This window comes from Pagrus pagrus (assembly GCF_965226575.1).
Source record: "Pagrus pagrus genome assembly, chromosome: 14".
NCBI lineage: Eukaryota > Metazoa > Chordata > Actinopteri > Spariformes > Sparidae > Pagrus > Pagrus pagrus.
The window spans coordinates 2764378-2786365 of NC_140198.1; the positions used below are offsets into that span (position 1 = coordinate 2764378).

A 21988-nucleotide genomic window follows, 5' to 3' on the forward strand; every position below is an offset into this window, starting at 1 on the left:
TGACAAGGTTTCTCCCACGAGCTGTGAGTTTTCTCGCAGACTGAGTCATAGTAACCTGCAGCACTAACACGCAGTGTAAACACTGAAACTCTGCCAGAGTGACGCGTCAGCGGGAAACGGCTTCCTGTCGGACCGGTTGTGAAACTTTGCCCGACTAAAACAAGAGCGGTCGGCCGTGGAGACCTTTAGATTATCTGTTTGTGTTAACACGCTCGGTCAGCAGAGACGGAGACGCTCCACCTGAGTTAGCAGGTTGTTTGTCAGGGCTACATCAGGTCACGTAGATACGTTCATATTGATTTCAGTGGGGTGAGATTGTCCAACTCGTCTGAGAACTTTTTGTGCATACGTTGAATTCAAAACAGTTAATTTGCAGTTAAAGGTTTTACTAAACAATTTAAAGACACTTAAGCGTGTCGGACAAAACAATAACAACATTTTAAAACATCAGCATGTTGCAACCAAAGAATAACAAATAATAGTTTAAGTTAGGTTTAAGTGTTTACTCGTGGCCTTATATCAAAGACAGGCCTTTATTTATAATTCATCCTATTTTCTAAGTATATTTAATAATATTTTAAAAAGCCTCCTCGTTTTCTTTCTTGTTTCACACTAATATATATTTTTAGTCCAGAATTATTCCAGTCAGTTCTTCTTCTTTACTCATATTTGGATCTCTGTTAAACTACCAAAAAATAAAACACTTCCTTCAGATGTTTCACATTAAAAGCCTACCAGAGGGTCTAAAGGACAATAATCCCTTTCCCTTTTAATTTGTTAAACATCTGATGGAAGCAAACGGACACAATTTAAAATAATCTAACGCATAACATTTGCTGAATTTACAAGAAGGACCGAATAATTAAGAATTTGTCATAAACAGCATTTCATAATGTTTATAAAGCTTCTTCTGACTCAGTCAATCACAAAATTAGGCAAATTTATAAAGGAGTCTGGTGTATTTCTGCTGCTTTGACCTGCAGTGTGCTGGTGTTAAATATAAATGTTTACAGTGACTTTGTGTTGCTTTATCACCACACAAACAGACACATCAGCACTCATAAAACATTATAGATGTTACTGACTATGAGACCTCACTCCAGTTGGTTGTTGAGGCATGTATAAGTCGTGATAATGTATTATAATAGTCTTCAAGTGACATTTAAAGACTTCACACAGGTGTGCAGACCTGTAAAGAGACTTTAATGTGTAAAAACAGTTTTAAGACTAGATAACCTAACGGACACCTGCAGCCGGCACGTTCATGACATCTTAAAAGAGAAACAACGAAACATGAAGACATGCATGAATTTATATCCAACACTTCCACATGAGGACGAGAGTGACGAGCGGTCCTCGGTTATGAAAACAGTTCACACACAACGATCCACTAAACTCCCTGTTACCGTGGAAACAACATGTCTGCAGAATTACTGTACATCAAAAGGAATAAAACTTCACATTCATTAAAAAACTGTGCGTCAGAAGCAAAACATCGCTGCACACAGACGCCATCAAACACCTCGTCAACACCATTTATACATTCAGGGGTGTGCGTTGTTACTGAACACTGGTCCGTGTGGAAGCGTCTGACAGCGGTCTGACCGTGGAGCGAACAGGAGTGGGAGTGTAACGCGACCGAAAGCATCGAGATTAATCCTCAAATGAACCGAGTACGACTGAAAACAGATCTTATCTTCTTATCTTTCAGTTGCTTTCCCCAGAGAAAGGTTTCTTTTTTATTAATCTTCTGAGCTTTGCACGACTGATCGATCCGTTCGCAGTAGTTATGTTCAGTGTTCGCATCATAAAATTAAAATTCACTGAATTTGGCTGAGGTTGAGTGACATGTGCTCATTTATGTCGTGATGTCGGGACTAACAAAGGAGGATTCAGTGTCAAACGAAGACGTCTGGTTGTGAATAAAGTCGTGGAAACTTTCTCGAGTCGTGACGAGAAAGACAACGCTCTGCTTTTCAAGATGTCAGGGGGTCCCTTTAAAATATTCCCTCGCACAATTCCCCAGGATCTGAGAAAAGCCTCGGTGTAGGAGTCAGCAAAGTATCTTCCAAACACCCGGTCGATGAATTCACAGAGCTGCTGCAGCTTCAGTCCCAGGGGGAGGGAGGGAGCGCCAACCTGGCAACCCTGAATATTATCTGTTCTGCTTCGCTGACTTTTATTTTTTGATCGAACCACAAAAATGTTTTCATAAAATAGCAAAACCAGACAAAATCTGTATGTGCATCTACAGACATGACACATTATATACAGCAGAATCTACATGCTCTAATAAACCCGCCACAGGTTTCACATTAAGACTCGTCCAAAGTCTGAATCATCGGCAGGAGGTGAACGTTGCGGTTGTGAGTCACAGAATCCGTGAACAAACCTTTATCCTTCTGTCCCACCTCCTGTCCTCGTCCTCCTCGCTGTGCACCTCCTCCTCCTCCTCCTCCTCCCCGGTGAGTAAGATGAGAGTAAGTGTAACACGAGATGATCTTCCATAGCAGCTTTTTCTAAAAACAGGCTGAACTGACGTTTGAAAAGGGGCGAGGAGGAAGGCGAGGCGAGGCTGCGCGCTTCATCGTGCATCCTGCGTCTCCTCACTCTGCTCTGATTCAGTCATTTCTCTGCCTCGGTTCCTGCAGTCTTCATCACCTCCTCTTCCTCCGCCTCAGATATGCCAGAGCTTGGACAAGGATGAGGAAGAGGAGGAGGAGGAGGAAGATTGCTTGAAGCCATCCCTTTGTTTTCCTACTTTTCTGCTCTGCGGGGGATCGGGGGGGAAGTCGAGATCAGACGAGCTGGAGCAGGAGGTCCTGGAAGGTGTCCAGGCCCCGGCGGGAGTTCCTCAGGGCCCCATCAGAGCCCAGCTGGGCAGCCAAGAGGAACAGCTTCCTGTCTTCGGTCACGGTGCCCAGAGACAAGGCTTCATGCAGCTCCGACACGCTCACGGCGTTCGGCTTATCCTGTGAAGAGCGCGAAACCAGTTAAAGTCAGTTTGAAAGGAAATGACAAGGACAATAACCAACACACACACACACACAAGTTCTCAGTGTCTTCTGTCCTACTGTTTTATTCATTATAATCTCTCGTTGGTTGTTGCTGTATTTGAACGTTAATGTGTTTTTCTTTGGGTTTTTACTTTTCTTTTGTGCAGTAATTTGTTAAGCTGTTTGAATCTTCTTGAGAAATAAACTTGCTCATCTCTGGTGACAGATGTGAGTTTGTTACTGAAGCACTCAAAGGAAAACTCTGTTTTCTTGTATAAAAATGCAGACAGATGTTCATAGACAGATATAAAAATGTTAAAAAAAAATGTCTCTGTTCAGTTTTATGACCAGTATGTTCCACATAATCATGTTTTCAAAGTATACACTTTAAATTTCTGCTTGTGCAGTTAGCTGTAAACAACTCACCATGCTAAATTAAACAGAAGCTATGTATTTAACCATGTTCTGGTACATTTTGGTTGCAATGACTGTTTAAGCACAATGCTTGCAATGCTTACGTACTACGCAGCTACGTTAGCTTAGTTTCGTTGCAAGCGTCAAACACAACCGGCTCACTGAGTTAGCCACAAATTACAATTTGCATTTGTCATTCAAGTCTAATGTAAGTAAACGTAGTTGTGGGACGAATGTAAAGCTAACTGCTAGCAACAAACAGAAGCTGTGCATTTCCTTATTTTGTTGTATTTTGAGAAAATATGGTTGAATACGCAGCATTCATTAGTTAGCTTTCTCCTTATGACAAATGCAAACAGTTAACTGCACGAACAACAAGCAGGAAATGTAAATTAAGCCATATTTGAGTAAAATATAGGCGTTAAGACCGAGAACACACCCTGAGTTACAACTGGAGTCAGTTTACAACAGTCCTTATTTTTACATTTACACATTATTCCAAAGAAAAAGCATCAGATATAATAAATCAGCAAACGTACTCCACCTCAGAAAGCTGACTTGACTTCCTTAGAGCAACAAAATTATACATGCACGTTACATAATACTTAAAAATGTGCAAATAACTTCACAACTTCATGTCAAATGTTGGCTCAGCGTTGATTAAAACTTCGTGCATGTGAAGACAGTGAATGTAACGCCGCCCTCCTACACAAACCATTCAACCCGGGCTGCAGTCTATAGACGTCCGCCTCGTTTCTTTGCACCAACACGGAGCTTCTGCCTGAAACATCCTTTGTGCTGTTTAAACAGAGCGAGCGCCGAGGCAGAGAACAAAGCAGTGGTGGGTGAGAGACGGTTTCACTGTCAGAGAGAGCTCCTCCTGCTCAAGACAATATCGGTTTTATTTCACCTGCGTCATCTGCAAAGCGTGACAAAGGTTTAGGCTCCGGTCTGCAGGTTGTTTCTGTTCACTTCGGTGAAGAGAATTGAAAATTGATTTGAAATATGGCAGCAGAGACTTCTTTGAAAGCTACCTGATGGTTCTGGGAAGTAAAAATACTTCAAACCTGGAAACAAGAAATCCTGAGAGGGACAAAACTCTAATTAAATAATTTATTCACTCACAGACGTGTGGAGCAGACGGCCGTATTTGAGTGCCGTCCTGTAATTATGAGTTTCTATTTCTGCCTTTGTGAATTCAGCGCACAGCTTCAGATAACAGCCTCGAGTGCAGTGATTCATGATGATAGGCTCTAAACCATCCCTGCAGAAAAATACCTTCTCCACTGTCCAGCTGTACGATGAGTCTGAGCTCAACACTTAATATACAGCCTCCATTTGTGTCGTTATGGTTAAATGAGACTATATGTGGTCTTTCTATCTGGTTCTTAAGGCTGCGTTAAAGTAAAATGATGTAATTTTCTGAACTTACCAGACTGTTCTACTTGTTCTTATATTTATTTATTTATTTATTTTATTCTATACCTCCAGGTAGCTACATTTAACTCAGAAATGTAACTGACTCGTCGTCGTTCTCGGAGGGCTACGACGGCCTCGGTCCAGAGGTGTTCATTATGAGGCTGCTGGTTAGCCGCAGTTAGCAGTTAGCGTAGCAACAAGTAGAGCTATCTGTCCATAGATGCAGCCGGAGAACATCGAAGGGGAAAAGCAGAAGCTAGAAATGTGTGTTTCTATAATCCACGAGGTCAGACCCTCAGAAACACTCTTTGAGTCCTACTTTTTATACGTACGTACATGTCACAACATAAAAAGTAAGGAAACGTTTATTGTATACGCGCCCAAGTGCAGGATGAGTCTTCAACATCTTTATTTATAGTTTTCCAGGTAGTGACGAACTCTAAACTATCATTAAAAATACCTTCGAGATGACTTTGCCATTACTGGGCCTGATACTGACGTATAGATGAGATGCAGAGCGAGATGTTTGTGATAAAAACCTTCAAACGTTTATTTTGACTTCACGGGAACAAACACAAGCTGTGTATTTAGCCATATTTTAAGCTAAGTCATAATAAAAACCTTATTTTCTTTAGTGGTTTCATTTTAGTTCCTTCCCCATCATTTAAATGACTGTATCTTATTGAGAAGCAGATCTAAATACATGTTGAACCACTAATTTAACTGCTGTCAAAACAAGGCTTGTCTGCGACGTAGACGTCTAATTAAAATTCATTATTCGACCTAGTTTAGCCCACTTCATGTCTTCTGACTTGCAAATCAACAAACATTTGCTCGCTGGGAAATCTTACAATTATGTTGAACATTTTGATGTTCGACATCAAAAGCTTTACCTGTGTAACCCTGAAAGAGAATCTGGATCTCTGCGGCTTCTTTCAAATTAATAGTCAAAAGGCTTAAAAGGCACAAGTCTCTCTTTCATTCCTATAGCAGGTATTCTGTTTGATGTTACAAGTTTTACGAATTCATTTTGAAGATGAAAGTGTGGAGAAAAGGCGTCTAACTGGACTGCACCTGCTCCGTACAGATCCAGCTCTGGCGTTAACTATATTGAGTTTTATCTCAGATTTTCTCCTCGGAGCAGCGAGAGGACGAGAAGCTGCAGCGCTCTGACAGCAGACGTGACAAATACTCCCGCTTCCCCTTCGGAAGAGGTCATGTATAATTCCACAAGTGCCGCGGTGGTGAAGATAAACGAGCCGAGGCGGAAATATAGAAATGTTTATTTCAGGAGTCTGATGGATCATCACTGCTGGATAGATGAAGGAGGAACAGTGTGTTACCTGCTCAGCTCTTTCTGTGTACTTTCGCTTGGAAATTTCAACGTTAATCCAAACAGACTTCAGCTGGATTTCAACTAGAACCAGAATAATACTCCACCAGAGAGCGAATTTAAAGGTGTTTACTGCTGTGACTGTTTGCTTTTCTATTTCACATTGTGCTTAAAACACTAACAGGAAGAGCTTAGAGGGTCGTAACAGTTTGTTTCTAAACAAGAAACTACTCAGGTTGTGTTTGCTGTCATGGTGGTTTAATGTTTCCTGTTTAATTTTTAGATTATATCCATGTGTGCCATGTTTTACTTTCCACTTCATGTCTTTGTCTTTTTTCAGACCTTCTGGACACCTGTGCTTAATTAATCAGTTCCCAGAGCTTTATTGGTTTGTATTTCGTGTAGTTTTTGTATTTTTTATTCTTCATCAGTTCTGCTTCTTCTGTTTTTGTTGCCTGCCAGTTTTGTTCTCTGGATTACAGCTCACTTTACCAAACGAGCAAAATGGCTACGAAAGGGAGGTCAAGCATTAAAGAGGCCGCAGAGAAAAAAACAGCGTGTAGAGCCAACATATTTTCACATCCAATGCAGTGAATTAAGGATTTATATCGACCAAACGAGAGTTGGTGATTGTTGGAACACTGGAAAGACTAACCAAGAGGGTTTTAGTGAGTTTTACTTTGTTTCTGTCGAGTTTGATTGACGTATGTTTTAGAATGAGCTTTGCAGTTAAATGACTGTTTTTGTAAATGGAGTCTGGTGGCATCATGACGTTTGTATCTAGTTAAACAGAAAGGATTTTTCTCTTTATCGTAGAGGTCTATGGCTGAAGAGATCCTTTCTATAATCTTGTCAGACGCTGAGAATAACAATCTGAGCCTGTCGGTGCCCAAACGGAGCACTTTAAGTTGACATAAGTTTGACGGGCGCAGTTGCCCTAAAGGATTACATTAAAGCGACTGCAGCTCATTTCGTGGTTGCCGCTGAAGCAATCTACTGGGACCGATCCAAAAACTTTTTGTACTATTAGTTTATCTCTGCAGAGAATGGTCAGAAAAGTTAATCTCAAAATACAAAATAAGGTTTATTACAGGTTGGTTAATTACCGGGTTGTATTCTGAGATTTGCTATAAGCTAAGCTAATAAGCTAAAACATGCCATAAAAGAGCACACTGGTCCTTTAAGTAAAGATCAAGAGGGCATCTTGTTTACCTGTTTGTTTCCCAGGACGACCACGGGCAGCTGGGGCTCCACCCTCAGCAGGCGGTGCAGCTCAGCCTTAGCCAATGGGAAGCGGCTCCTGTCAGACGAGTCCACCACATACACCAGAACGTGAGTCCTTCTCAGGTAGTCGGACCAGTACCGCCGCAGGTCCTCCCCTCCGCCGACTGAATAGAGAAAATACAAACATTTAAACTTCAACGCTCTGAAAAACAGCCACCAACCACCGAGGCTCAACTAAATCAGATGGGAGAGGCGTGAATTCTGCCACAAAGAAGCACATTTAAAAAAGTCACTTAAAAACACTGACTCTGATAATCAGAAAAATCCCGAATCACAGGTCCAGTCATGTCCCACCAAAAGTATAATGTGTCACCATGTTTATCTTATCTCATCAAATAAAAGCTGTGTGCTTTTCAGTTGAAACAGTGTGTTCGAACAGCTGCTACATGTTGGCAAGTAAAGCACACCTTAGACGAGGAGGCAGACAGGCTGGTACAGCCACGCTGCAGCAAACTGACACTTTTTACAAGGAAAGAAACGACTTCATGATTTACAAGCAGGTTTGAATGATGAAGAATTTGTCATTAAAAGCGATTCACCAAGTTTATAAGGTGTCTCAGAACTGGTCTGGTTACTTTCTTTTGTCACAGGCGAAAAAAGAAGTAGCTTAAGTCATCGTGTTTCAGGGCTGCACGATATGGTCAATGAGTGATATTGTGATTTTTCTGACAGATATTCTGATTGTGATATAATTCATGATTATTATGGATGTTTACATTTTACATCATAATTTTCATCAGAAAAACTAGTGAAATCATGATGATGATGTGGCGTTTCTCCCCATCTCTGCCAAACAAACAACATTTATTACATCTGGAGAATGAGCTTTGGAGGCCAGAGCATCTCTGCAGCACTGCAACATTTGATTAAAACACTGTTTCTGACTCATTTTACCTTAATAAAATAACTGCAGTTCTTGCGATTTGGATATTACACTTGGTCATATTGTGATATCCATTATTTTGCAGCCCTACCATGTTTGTTTTTACATTTTCAGCTTTGCATTTTCTGGAGATCTAAACGAAAGTACCTAAAACTTGATCATAAAAGTCTTATCGGCGTGTAATGACGTATGTTATCAGCAGAGGATCGAGCCTGTGAACTGTGACACAGCAGTTCTAAGTGGGGGTTTCCATAATTAAATACCAGTTTAATAATTACCCAAAATATGAGTGTGAACTCGCAGACACACTGGTGCATGCAGATATAAACAGAATCTGATGTCATGTTGTTTTATTGATGCATATAAAGAAAACTGTCACCAGAGCCAGTGACTCATCGCCGTGATGGTTTCAGTGTGGCAGCTGTTTGCTGTCAGTCTCCTTTGTGCTACAGTAGAAGAAGAAGAAGCCTTTCAAATAAATCTGATCCGTAAACAAATAAATGGGCACATCAAATGGGAGAATTAGATAAGCTGGTGGCATCCCCCCTACAAACAAATTGGCCACAGATTAATTTCAGATGTGCAGCCGACCGAAAGAAATCACTAATCTAGTTTTCACCGAGGGATGAAATGGGCAACGACAGCAGTTGGCCATTATTTATATCCACGTTTCTCTGCCGGGGAAATCGCTCTAAATCCATTTTTTCCATCTTGTTGCCTTCAGACATAATGTGTCAGCGAGACTCTGAGCATAATATAACAGTGCAGGTTATTTTTTTTGAAGGGATTAGCGTTTCTTTTCTACATAATTTATCTGTTTTTCTTGCGTTCTTAGGGCTTTTTTTTCTCTTCTTTGTTGTTTTTCTCCTTCACTCAGAGGAATCATTCTCGAAGGAATTGCTTCAGTATTCAAGGCGCGTTTGTTTCACTACCTAATGATTGCAGATGATTGTGATATGAGACATGAGAGCCTGACCGAGCAGTGCGTTTACATAAATCATCATCTGTTCCGAGTGATCCGATCACAAGTGGACAGCTCTGAGTCCGTCAGCTCACTCCTGGCATTAACATGCGTCAGGCGGCCGCTTGTGACTGGATCTCACCTCATCTACATCACTGGAACAAGCCATACAATGTTTTATTACACAGAGTAGGAAAGAACATAATGTAGAACATTTGCCGAATTTACGAGAAGGTCCAAATAAGTTTTTACTTGTTTTATATGTTCACCTTCAATAAAGTGTTGTCTTGATTAAGTATTTTCTGTAGTCGTTTCCCAAAGTTTGTAAAGTTTCTCCTCACTCAGCAACTCTTAAAATTAAGTGATTTGTTAAGGGAGTCTGGTGTGTAATCCATTCTGCCTGTTGCTGCGGCTTCTTCTTCTTCTTCTTCTTCTTCTTCTTCTTGTTTCACAGTGGACGTCAGTTGTCCTTCGGTGTGCCAGGACACGTGCAAAAACACTGATCGGCTCTCACGTGTGTCCTTAATGCATCTGGGCTGTGTTCACACCTGTACCTAGAGTTTCCTACATGTAGTCACTGAGGACGGATGTTAAAGCAGGTGTGAGCCGGGCCCGTGTCTCTGGACTGACTGGTTTCTGATTGTTTCCTGTTATATGAGGCAACGGCATCAATAGTTTGCGGTCTGACCCAGAAAAAAGCTTGTTAAATCTTCCTGCAACACTTCAGTACCAACACAGTTTGTATCCCACACAGTCAGAGACACACATTTGTTACCAGATTCAATGATGAGGAAAGTTTCAAAGTGACTGAAAGCTTTAACTTCCCACAATCCCGCTGTGCAGTAGAACTGACCCGCGGCTATAATGACCGACGGCACTCTGCGGCCAAACGAATCACTGCTCTCACAGCGGCGGGTATGACTTCAGGTCGTCACTGCCTCAGCACAGCGAGAATTCATTAGTGCTGGACTTAATGGAGAATGTTGCTAGGTAACTGGGTGGTGATGTACCTTCAGCCGATGCAACGTGGCAGCAATAAATACCTGTTTACCTGATGGTGCTACAGGACGAGGACCTGACGCTGTGGGCAGCTTGTGTTTTATAGTCAGAGGAGCTCAGCGGGACGCTCGTCCTGCTGCTCTGCAAGGCTGCCTTATTAGATCAGATACACACCCACACACACACACACACACACACGCTGCAGACACTGAGTCATATGGGTGTGAATGACGAGGATGTATTGAAGCAGGTTGCGGCTCCTGAGGCCAAAAAACGATCTCTGCATATTTTCAATGGGGATCGTGTCTTCACTCTACCACACACCGGGCTGCTTCTACAGCCAACTCCATTTAACTGTGGAGGTAGTCCCCAGACCCCCCTTACAAAAACGCTCAATTTTGAGACTTGTTGCATCAGGACAAACTTTATAAACTTTGTGAAACGCTGACTATGACAGATTCTTAACAACCTGAGCCTACTTGTTAATTCGGCAAACATTACAGCTAAAGATATTTCTTTCTTTGTGTAAAAACGTTTACATCCGTTCCAGTGATGTGTGTTTAACTGCATATAGAGCAGGGAGGTGAGATCCGATCACTCGAGACACACGTTGATTTAACTTTGACTTCTGAATATACTGAATCCAAAGACATTTATCTGATGGCAGCTTGTATCGAAGTCTGTTTCCATCGATTTGTGCTTCCTTCAGCTCTATTTGTATTCTTGTTCTTGACGTCACTGATTGGTTTTTTGTGGACGGAAGTTTTCAAGCCTCAAGTTTGGCATCACTGCTGATCGTTATCGGCTGATAGTCGGCTTGTTGACTGACAAGACAGCATTCACGGTCAGCGGACGATGTTAATCTGTTGTATCTCATCCATTGCTCTGGGTACACATGTTGTCCAACCCGCCTTTCAGTTGGACTGCAGCCATTACTTTTCTCCACGACTCTGGCAACGTGCTGGTTTGTTTTCAACTATGAGTGAAAGACAATGTTGGTCTCTGAGAAAGATAAACAACTCGTAGTTTGCAAGATATTCCTTCTTTCTGATGTGATCTTCTTGGTGAGAGTCCTGAGACGTCTCCCAGTGTTTTGACATCTAACTCAGTGAATTAAGGGTTTATTTTGACATAAAAGATCATTGTTGAAAGGAACCAAAATGGTTTTTGGTGAGTTTCATTGTGTTTCTGTCGGGTTTGACTGAAGTGTGTTCTGCGAAGATTAAATTACTGATTCTGTAAATGGAGTCTGGCGGCTTTGGCGACGGTGATAGCGGTTGTTTTTGAGCTCTCTAACTAAAAACGTCTGTCTTTCCGTAACGTAGTTGGACACAAAATAAGCTCATTTTGTGGATGTAGATTGCCTGCAGCCAATTTCACGGCAGCTGAATGCAGCAGTCTCGCTCAATACTGGACCGACTCCAAACACTGTTGTCCCATTAGTCACTTCGAAGCAAAAACATGTGAAAAAGGGTCTAAGTTGTAAAAAAAACGATGTTTCCCAGTAATGGCGTCCATGTTGGATGTCAGTTTGTGAGCTCGGGGAGTTCCTCAGATCAAACTGGTACATACTGTACTAACACTTGGATGTTTATTCATGAGGAAAGCTGAGAAAATAGGCCTCAACCACACACACACACACACACACACACATACAGACAGCTTGTATAACATATTCAGAACTTCTTCCTGATTCTGTTTTTCACTTTCCTTCAGCAAGAACCCAAAGTCTCAGCTGCTCAAAAGCCTGAAACTCCGTCCCCGACTCATCTGATCTGCATCTTTTGATTTGTAGTTTAAAGACTTTTAGCTTGATTTCCCTGGCGGGCTTCATAAAGAGAAGCCGTCAGTCTGTGAGCACTGTACTGCTCCTGATGTGCAGAAGTGTGCACCGAGCTGTCAACATGCCTCTGCATCAACGTCAGCCAGACAAAGGCTCTTAACATTAACTGCACAGGGCCGTCGAAAGCTTTGCGACTGAGTGGGCGGTGACATGTGTTCCTCTTACTTTCAGAGATGAGAAAAAGGATTCGGGGAGCCGAACCGATCTCTGTGTTCAGATCATGAATAAATCAGCCGCCATGCGTGACACATTCCTCAGAATACATCCACAGAAACTCCCGGCGAGGCCCGACTGCAGCTGAGCGTCTCACTCAGACCGGTTTGAATGAAGAGCGAAGTCATTCAGGCTATTTTTAGCGCGGCGCAGTGGCTTTCAGTGGAATGCTAATTAGCAGGATTCGGTGTATTTGTCTGTAAATACAATCCAACTGGAAACATCTGCCATGCCCGTTTGGCACTCGCGTGATTGAAACTCTGCCACGCTCAGGTCCTCTGAAACGGGCTTAAATGTTACCTCGATACCAAAAGCGGAAAAGTGCCAGAAGTTCTGCTCAGTCGCCGAGCGAATAACAACAATACAGCAGGTGCCACAGATTGCCTCCGTGCTGGCAGTGATGGATGCAGCAGCTTTAAGGGAGGAGATTGGAGGTAAACAACTGAAATCTGGGTGAAGCTCTGAACAACAGCTGCCAACTTCAAGTTATGTACTGAAGTGATACCAGAAATTTAAACTTCCATTACAATACTTTCCTCTTTCGACACCACGGGAAATAAAAGTCAGGTTGGGTTGAAAGTCTGAATGTGGATCTGTTTTTTTAGAGCTTCAGTACTTTTGATACGATCATTGTATCATTTTAAACACCAGGTATTGAAGAGTTATTGAATTATCGATGCTGTTGACAACCTTGTTATGTAGCGCCGCTTAAAACTGCTGTATCATTTTAATATAAATGTGTAAGAAAGAAAACAAGGTGACAAAGCGTTGAGAGTATCTTAACCTCAGGAGAATTATCAACTGAATCTGTATCTCCTCTCAGCTTTACGGAGCTTTATAGAGAGTTTAAACCCAGCTGATCCATCCGGACACAACCTCTAGGCCTGCACCGATCCATTATTTTTTTAGGCAGGGACTGCAATGGCCGAAGAGAGCGGTTTGTTTACTGGGGGAACTAATGTTCACAATCCCCTATGTTATCACCGCCGCTGAGCAACGGAGGAGAAGCCAGAAAATCCAATGCTACCAAGCAAACCAATCACATTCCTTGTGATCCAACATGCAGTTACATTTCTGGGAAGAAGGTGCACATCCGACTACAGCGTAGGGCACCCACAAGTATAAATCGAGCTAGTATATTAAGTATAATAAAGCTTGATATACTTCCTTATGGTTTGTTGACGCATGTCATGCAAATCGGGAGGTGGTGGCGACCAAAAACAGAGCTAAAGGAGAGAGAATATTGATTAAAGTGGCAAAAAAGATTCTTCCACCATGTAAGCTTATGAGGAAAAGTCTGTAATCGCACTGAGAATCACGTTTTTCAGGCTCCTCTGTTGTTTCTGTCCGTTGCGATGTCGGTTTAATGAAACAAACGACCGACTGTACTGAACACTGAGATAAAATCTCTTTCAAGCTCTCCTCTTCATGCTACTCGATACAGTATAAATGTCTCCTTGACTTCAACACACAGAGGCTGCTTTGTTTGATTTCGAGGAACAAAAGGCGTCTTACTCTCCAGGAAGTCGAGCTGACAGGCGGGGGCGTTGAGGCTCATGAAGTTGAAGCCGCGGGTGGGCCGGCAGCGGCCTCTCTTAGCCGCCGACTCTCCGGGGGTCAAACCCTGCAACATGCTGCTCTTCCCGGCCCCGTCCAGACCGAGGACGAGGACCTGGCGCTTCCCACGCTCCTCTTCCTCCTGCAGGCGGAGAGCAAAGACAGTTACAGTCCAGAAATGTTTCAAAACTGGAGGCAAAAAATTAAACACACATCGCTTATTCAACAGTGGAGGGGGTGGTTTGCTCAGTTTTACGATGAGAACGCAGCCAATATACTCATAATTAATAGTATAAATATTTTGAGGCGCATTATGCATATTAAACCACAGCTGAACCTGAACGCAGCGCAGACTGTCTGAACTCCACAGATGGCTTCTCTGGGTCCTCAGGTGCTCAAATACAGTTGAGATAAACTTGAACAAGCATTCAGACAGTTTCAGTCTGAGCTGTAAAATCTTAAATCTTAGGATTTCTGGTTTCTTTCCTCTTCTGTGACAGTAAACTGAATATCTGTGTGTTATGGACAAACCAAGACATTTGAGGACACGTGAACCGACAATGAAGATATCTGTTAGCTGCAGCCTGAGACCAAACTCTCACACTTTCCACTGATGAGCCAGCACCGATTATCAATCATTATGGATCTAATTGAATGCTGTAGGCAGCTGGGCCTTTGGTTCTCACTTCAGCAGAATGAATCAGCGTCTGCGAAAACCTCTCGAGGCAACACTCATGATATTAAACAAAAGATGGAGCAGCATCGTAGCAACCTGCTGTGTTATTTAGGTCAGATCAGAGCGAGCGATCCTCCTCAGCAAAAGGTTATCGTCGGGATTCAAACCTCAGCGCTCTCCTTTTACACCTGAGACGCCACAATCCCCTCTGAGATCCTTCACACGTCGCTCGTCTCCTTTTAAAAGTCACACAAGGTTAGTCTTTATTCATGCCGTGCGCTGATGTGCAGCCACTTAATTAGCAATTCATATCAGCCCTTTCAGAGCTGCGATGCTTCAGTTTTAGCTTTCTTGTTACAGAATATCACACTTCACGTCACCGTGTTGACGGATGATCGAGGCTGTAGGAGAATTTTAGATCATTTTGAGCATCAGAATCTGCTTTAATAAGACTCCTCGACACTACAAGTACCTTCTGATTGTGCCAGAAGAAGAATTAAAGATGTTTTTGGTGGTAATTAAATTTCTCTGATGTGCTTCTGGCTGTAATTACTGACTGGTGTTGCTGAGAAGCTTCAGATAAACATGGCGGCTCTGACAGATCTGCAGCTCGCCTCCTGTATTTCCAGTGTTTGCAGCCCGCTGGGAGACAAACCTCAAACCCTGACAGTGTCTGAGCAGCTCTTTGGCTGCTGAGGCTGCAGAGCTTGTGCCACTTTCTGCCGCATTATCAGCACGGACTTTGTGCGAAGTGATCAATTCTTGCATGCTCGTTATCTTCCGGTCGTATTATTGGATCTCGGAGATTGCACAGGAGACGTTTGTCTGGTGGACAAAACATTCAACATTATTGTTTCCGAGATAAACGGTCTGAAAAACATCCGATCCTGCTCCCATCGTCAGCTCAAACACTGACTTCTGTCAGATTTTAAACTAAACGGACAATTCTCATGATTCTGTATTGATTTCTTTTGTTATTCGGCTCCACAGGAGGCGTAAAGAAGCTCCGCTCAGCTGCAGATCAGCTGGATCTGACAGCGGGTCGGCTTCTTGCTCAAGGACACTCCAGCAGAGCAGATGGTTGGCAGCACATCGGCTTTCTAACAAGGAGCCAGTAAAGCCGGCTCGCCTGCAGCACTGAATAGCAAAACGCAGAGCTGCGATCCTCTGACAGTGTGTGTCACATAGCATCAGTCTGAACCTCTTCTGTTTCTAGTTAATGAACCACTACATTACCCAGAATGCATTTAAACCACCCCAACATAACCAACTTGACTGTTGCAATCAGCAGTTTCATTTTTAAGCAGTGAGAGTGATCGTGTTAGCGTAGCATTAGCAACAGAAACAATCAAGTGTTGACTGAGTGATCAAATATTTTCTTTGTGTTTTCTTTTTCTTTATTGTCTTTGTTTTAATCTCGTGTCTTTGTGTTGAGAAAGTGGTTAGCTTAGCTTAGCATAAAGACCGGAGGCATGGCTCGTTAGGGTTAGTTCACAACGGGTCTATTGTTGTTTTCTCTTCTGATACAACTGCTTCCGATGCATTCGTGACATGACACGTTAAAATCTCAGACAGGCTGCCTGCAACAAGTGGGAATGTGGTCAATACGCGATTTTTAGCGTGTTGACCGGCGTTTAGAAAACCTGTCGACCCGCTAACGCTGGTGGAAAGCGGTACTGGGTGTATCTGATGTTCGGTGGACAGAGACAGGCTGACAGTTGGTTTATATGTTTGTAGCTCTTGCAGTTGCTTTTCTAAAGTCCAAAAAGTAACCCTGGTGATGTCATAGTGATGTCATCAGACTTCTATCTGCTTGGACTTGGACTTTAAGTTCATGAAGTAAGAAAAGTCTGCGTCACAATCTGGGAGTGTGAAGTTAAGAAGACGTGGTGTTTACTGGGGTCGTCTGATAACAGGAGGAAAAGAAAGATTGTGTTATTGGAAGTCAGGAGTTTTTTGTTTTTTGTGCTTTGTTCAGCAGCGGATGAAGCTTTTTTGTTTAAAGGTCACATTTTGTAGAAGGTGAGATTTCCATGTCATGTTTTTGTTGTGAAACATCCAGTGAGATTATGTGTGTATGAGCTGACTTTCCTGTCAGGAGGACGAGGGCTCGGTGGTGGTAGCGCGACAGCCAGGTGAGGTGAAGGGAAAGACCAGTGTGTGAGAAGTCACTTCATCATTTGTACGCTCGAAACCTCTCGATGTTTTTAACAAGATATCGGGACATTTTTCCAGCTGTGTTTGTGGTGAAAACATGATCTTTATTCCAGAAACACCAGGCCGACGGTGGAGACTGCACAGCTAGTATCCTAGATTTCACACATTTGACTCTTCGCCGTATTTTCCTCCTCTGCCTCTTTGCCAGGGCTGTTTGCAACCTGTTAGCCGACACGTTCTCGATTAGAAGCGGCTCTATTAGCAGGAGCGGTGTCAAAAAATGCTGCGTTTTGTATTTCCACAGAGAAGTATTTCCTTTTACGCAGGCGCAGAACGTACAAGCTAAGTAGTCTTTGCGGTGCGTTCGAGTGCAGCTTTATGTTTCAGACACAGGAGACGTGAGGCGACGCAACAGTCGTCCTTCGTCGCAGCGAGCTCTTTGACGTCGGTTCGGGCCTTAAGCCGACAGCGTCGCCACAACATAACATTTAAACTTGAACCTAAAGAAAAGTAAAGTTTCGACACATCTGTGGTTCACAGAAACGTCACACTCCCAACGTTCATTCTGGTGATTAGGTTGATTACAGAGCTGAAAAATATCAAGACTGTGGCTTGAAATCATGAAGATCTTGGAGACTGTGAGTTTGAACTGTACTGCAGCTGCTCTTTTAAAGTCTCGACTTGATGACAACAAGCAGAAACGTGAATAAACCCGACACAGGCGGACAGTCGGTCTCCGGCCTGTGGCGGCCTCGAACACTGAATCCAGCAGCTGCATCTTTTCCTCTGCTGCCTCACTGATTGCTCGCCGACTGTGTAAATGAGCGTGTGCAGCCTTCCCACCTGCCGAAGCTCCCCGGGGTCAGAAACACGCTGTTAGTCAACTCCCCCCCCCACCGCCACCACCACCGCCCACCCACCGCTTTCTGACGCCGAGGACGTGATGACAATACGCGGCGGTAGACTTTGGCTCCCGGGATGAAAACATTTACGTCCCCTCTGCAGCGAGCCGCCGGCACACACTGACAACATTATCCTCTAAAGACAGGCTGAGCCAGATAAAGCAGGCTAAGCCTATTACAGGCTGCTGCCGCTGATTGAATCGAGGGAAACAAGATTAGAGACATGCAAATAGATTTTATTAAGAGATTCGGCTGCAGCTGGAGTCCTCTGCTGAAGGATCGCTCATTAGGAGCCTCAGTCGGCCGGCCACTTCACTTCTGCGTCTGTCTGCAGGAGACGACGAAGAACCAGCCAGCTGCCTAAAAATACATGCTGAGAAAACCTTCATCATCTTTGTGTTCATCTTCACCCTCGTCATCGTCGTCAGGGAGGCTGCCGCAGCGTCTTTTCATCTTCTTCACCGTCACATTTCCCACTGCAGCTAATGATTATCTAAGTTTTTTTGGGATTAATCGATTAGTTATTTGAAAATAATGAAAAATAAAGAACAAAGTAAAAATGTTCAGTTTATCGTCACAGAGGAAAGAAAAGCTGGAATCAGAGAATTTAGACTTCTTGTTTCTTAAAAAATGACTCGAACCGATCAATCGATTATCAGAATAGTTGCAGGTGAAGTTTAAAGTCAGCAGCTGATCGTTAATCGATCAATCGTGCAGCTTTAAAAATGTCTTAAACAAATTATCGATGATGGAAAACTGATTTCCTCTCGATCGACTGATCGATCAAGTGTTGCAGCTCTCGTCGTTGTTCATTACGACACCATCCTCATCATCAATGACATCATCAAAGCCCTCATCTTCATCTTCATCTTCATCACTTTCTTCTTCTCAAACGTCATCGACCGTGTTTCTTCTGTTTGTCATCGCGGCCTCCGTCAATCACCTTTTCATGATCTTCATCTTCACAATCATCTTTGTCATCTTCATCGTTTCTTGTGTCGTCACCGTCATCATCAGTGACATCACAAACCCATCATCTTCATCATCAGCGTCGTCCGTGCCAACGCTCTGCTACGTCATTTTTCATCTTCTTCTCAAACGTCATCGATCTTGTTTCTTCTTCTTCGTCGTCCTCTTCATCACTGTCCTCATCCTCTTCATCACTATCATCCTCCTCTTCATCACTGTCATCATCCTCTTCATCACTGTCATCCTCCTCTTCATCACTGTCATCATCCTCTTCATCACGCTCCTCCTCCTCATCATCACTATCATCCTCCTCCCTCCTCACTGTCCTCATCCTCTTCATCACTCTCCTCCTCCTCTTCATCACTATAGTCTCAACATCTTTTCATAATCTTCATCGTTACAGTCACATTTGTCATCTTCATCACCATCCTCGTCATCATCATCTCCCACTTCATCATCATCACTCATGATATCACCAATTATCATTACATCTTCATCACCATCCTCGTCATCAAAACCCTCTTCATCATCTTTAATATCATCAATTCACTGTCACCTTTATCTTCATCTTCCTTTCACCCGCTACCATCATCATCATCTTCATCATCATCAAATCCATCATCTTCATCATCCTCACCATTACAACAAGTTCTTCAACAAGCAGCAACATAATCATCCTCCTCTTCATCAACACTCTCCCCATTCACATCTTCTCTTTACATATGAACTTCATCACATCCATCATCTTCATCTTCATCTTCATCATCTTCATCATCATCATCATCATCATCATCATTAACATCACCATTCCACTGTCATCTTCACCTTCATCAGCTTCTGTTTACTCATTAACATCAACCTCTTCCTCTTCCTCATCATCATCATCATCATCATCAGTAACAAGCCAGTTATTAATCAAACATCACCATCCTCCTCCTCCTCTTCATCATTTACATCTTAAAGAAAAACATCAGCAAAATCATCTTCATCACATCTTCATGATCATCATTTACATTTTAAGTATTAAAATCATCTTCATCATCATCATCATCATCCTCATTGTAATTACACTCATCAGTATCCTGCAGTGTTTCCTCTTCTATGTAATACAACTGTAATATCTGTAATATGAGCTCGTGTCCAAGTTAAACAGCTGACGAAATAATAAAACAAGGTTAATTATTATTATTAATGAATGAGTGAATGAGTGAATGAGTGAAGGACAGTCACCTCTTTGATGGTGCAGTACTCCGCCTGTGGAGACCATATTCGCCTCTTGTAGAAGAAGTTGAGGGCGATGAAGAGAGCGGAGCCCAGAGCAGCCACGGCGGCGGTCAGGGCGATGGAGATGTGCCGGAGGAGAACCATAAGGTGGAGCGACCCGAGCGGACAGCCTGGCAGGGTGGAGGAGGAGGAGGAGGAGGAGGTGCAGGAGGAGGTGCAGGAGGAGGTGCAGGGTCACTGCTTCTTGTTCACCGTGAGGCTGACGCTGGGCTCCTCCTGTGCTCCGCTGGCCGCTGCTCTCTACATGTGAGCTGAGCTCTCCGCTTGTTTTTGTTTCGAGACGCGCAAGGAGGAAGGGGAAGAATGCTGCGTTCATGTGCTGCTCGGAAATTTACCCTCTCCTGTGGAGATGTGGCTTTCAGCACAGTCAACTGCACTGACAACAGGCGGCGGTGAAAGAAGCAGAAGCAGTGATGGAATGTAACTAAGTACATTTACTCGAGTATTGTACTTAGGTACTATTTGGACGTACTTCCACTCCACTACATTTTCTTTTACTTTACTATATTTATTTGCTGCATCAGAGTCAATCAGACTAGATAATAATAATAATAATAATAATAATAATAATAATAACAACAATGACATTTAACACACTATCTTTACTTTTGAAGTGGAAGTATAAAGTAGCAGAAAATGGATGGAAAGTAATTAAGTACATTTACTCAAGTACTCTACTATTTTATACTTCCACTTCAAAAGTAAAGATATATTTGCCTCTGAAATGTAGTGGAGTGGAAGTACATTAAAATTGTACCTAAGTGAAACACTCGAGTAAATGTACTTAGTTACTTTCCATCACTGCTTTTACTTCTTAAGTGGAATTACTGTCTGTCAGTGGTGGAATGTAACTAATTACTTTTACTTAAATATTGTATTTGAGTACAGTTTTGAGGTACTTTACTTGACTATTTTCAGTTTCTTCATTTATACTAAATATTCTACTTTTTTTTAACTTTACTATATTTATTTGCTGCATCAGAGCTAAAGTAGTGCTGTTCTGAATAATTTTATTGGCAAACAGATAAAATAAATAAATGATAATATTTTAACAAGATATCTTTACTTTTGTAGTGGAAGTATAAAGTAGCAGAACATGGAAATACTCATTAAGTCTTTCAGTCTTTACTTTATCAAACTTATAATCATCCTGAGCTGATTAACATAATGTCTTTGTGTGAGTGCTGGAACAAAGTAGCATCAACAGGAGCAGCTGCTGCTGTTTCTTGTGTGAAATGAAGAAGTGACTCTTCAAATGTGAAGAAATCGTCGTATTTTCAAGTTCAGTTCACTTTAAATTGTTTTTCACAAAAAACAAAACTTAAAAGAAGATTTTAAACAAACTATTGAACCTAAATTAAGTTAACTCAAATATTTAAGGCATATTAAACATTTCCGACGGGACCTGAAGGCATCACCGGCACCCCGCCCACCTGCTGCCGGTCTGCAGGTGAGTTCAGGACGTCAGAGACACAAGAGCTCAAATTTAATATGAATATTTATAACTGTGACACACGCAGAGCTGCTGTGTTTGTCTGTAAGAAGACAACATGTGGACATCAGATCACTGACGGAGGTGAAGTGCTCCATCTGCAGTCAAGTCTCACATTTATATATCTCTTTTTTCTTCTATTGGCTCCGCAAACATCTTATTTACAACCATTATTTTAATCACAAATAATTAATTTTGCAATGTAATTAGTATTTTATACATTAATCATATAAATAGGTGAAAAGAACCTTGTTTTCCAGAGGAACTACGTCTCCAGTGACAGCAATATCACCAGACTCCATAACAAATAGCGTGATTTTAAGAGTTGTTGCATCATGAGGAGAAACTTACCACATTTTCTGAAAGGCCGATGACAGATTCTAGATATTTGGTGCCTTCTTGCAAATTCGGCATAAAATACAAAACATTAAGATGTTTCTTTTCTGGTGAAAGTGTCAGTTTGTTGCGGCATCGCTGTCAAAGCCTGTCTGTTTTTCTTGTTCAAATAAAATGCAAATAAATACATAAACTTCTAAATGTAGTAATCAGTACTTTGACTAATTTTAAACAATATTCAATATTTTTCTTATCTTTGTGACCTAAAAA

At 42.3% G+C, this 21988-nt stretch overlaps 1 protein-coding gene across 1 annotated transcript; it reads right to left on the bottom strand.

Moving 5' to 3' along the window:
* Positions 1-1182: 1182 nt before the first annotated feature.
* arl10 (ADP-ribosylation factor-like 10) lies at positions 1183-20173 on the bottom strand. Its single transcript, XM_084373353.1, has 4 exons — positions 19837-20173; positions 13861-14044; positions 7375-7550; positions 1183-2972 (listed from the first exon to the last, which is right to left on the bottom strand). The coding sequence occupies exons 1-4, from the start codon at positions 19972-19974 to the stop codon at positions 2799-2801; spliced, it is 672 nt and encodes a 223-aa protein (XP_084229479.1). The 5' UTR covers positions 19975-20173; the 3' UTR covers positions 1183-2798.
* Between the last annotated feature and the right edge of the window lie 1815 nt (positions 20174-21988).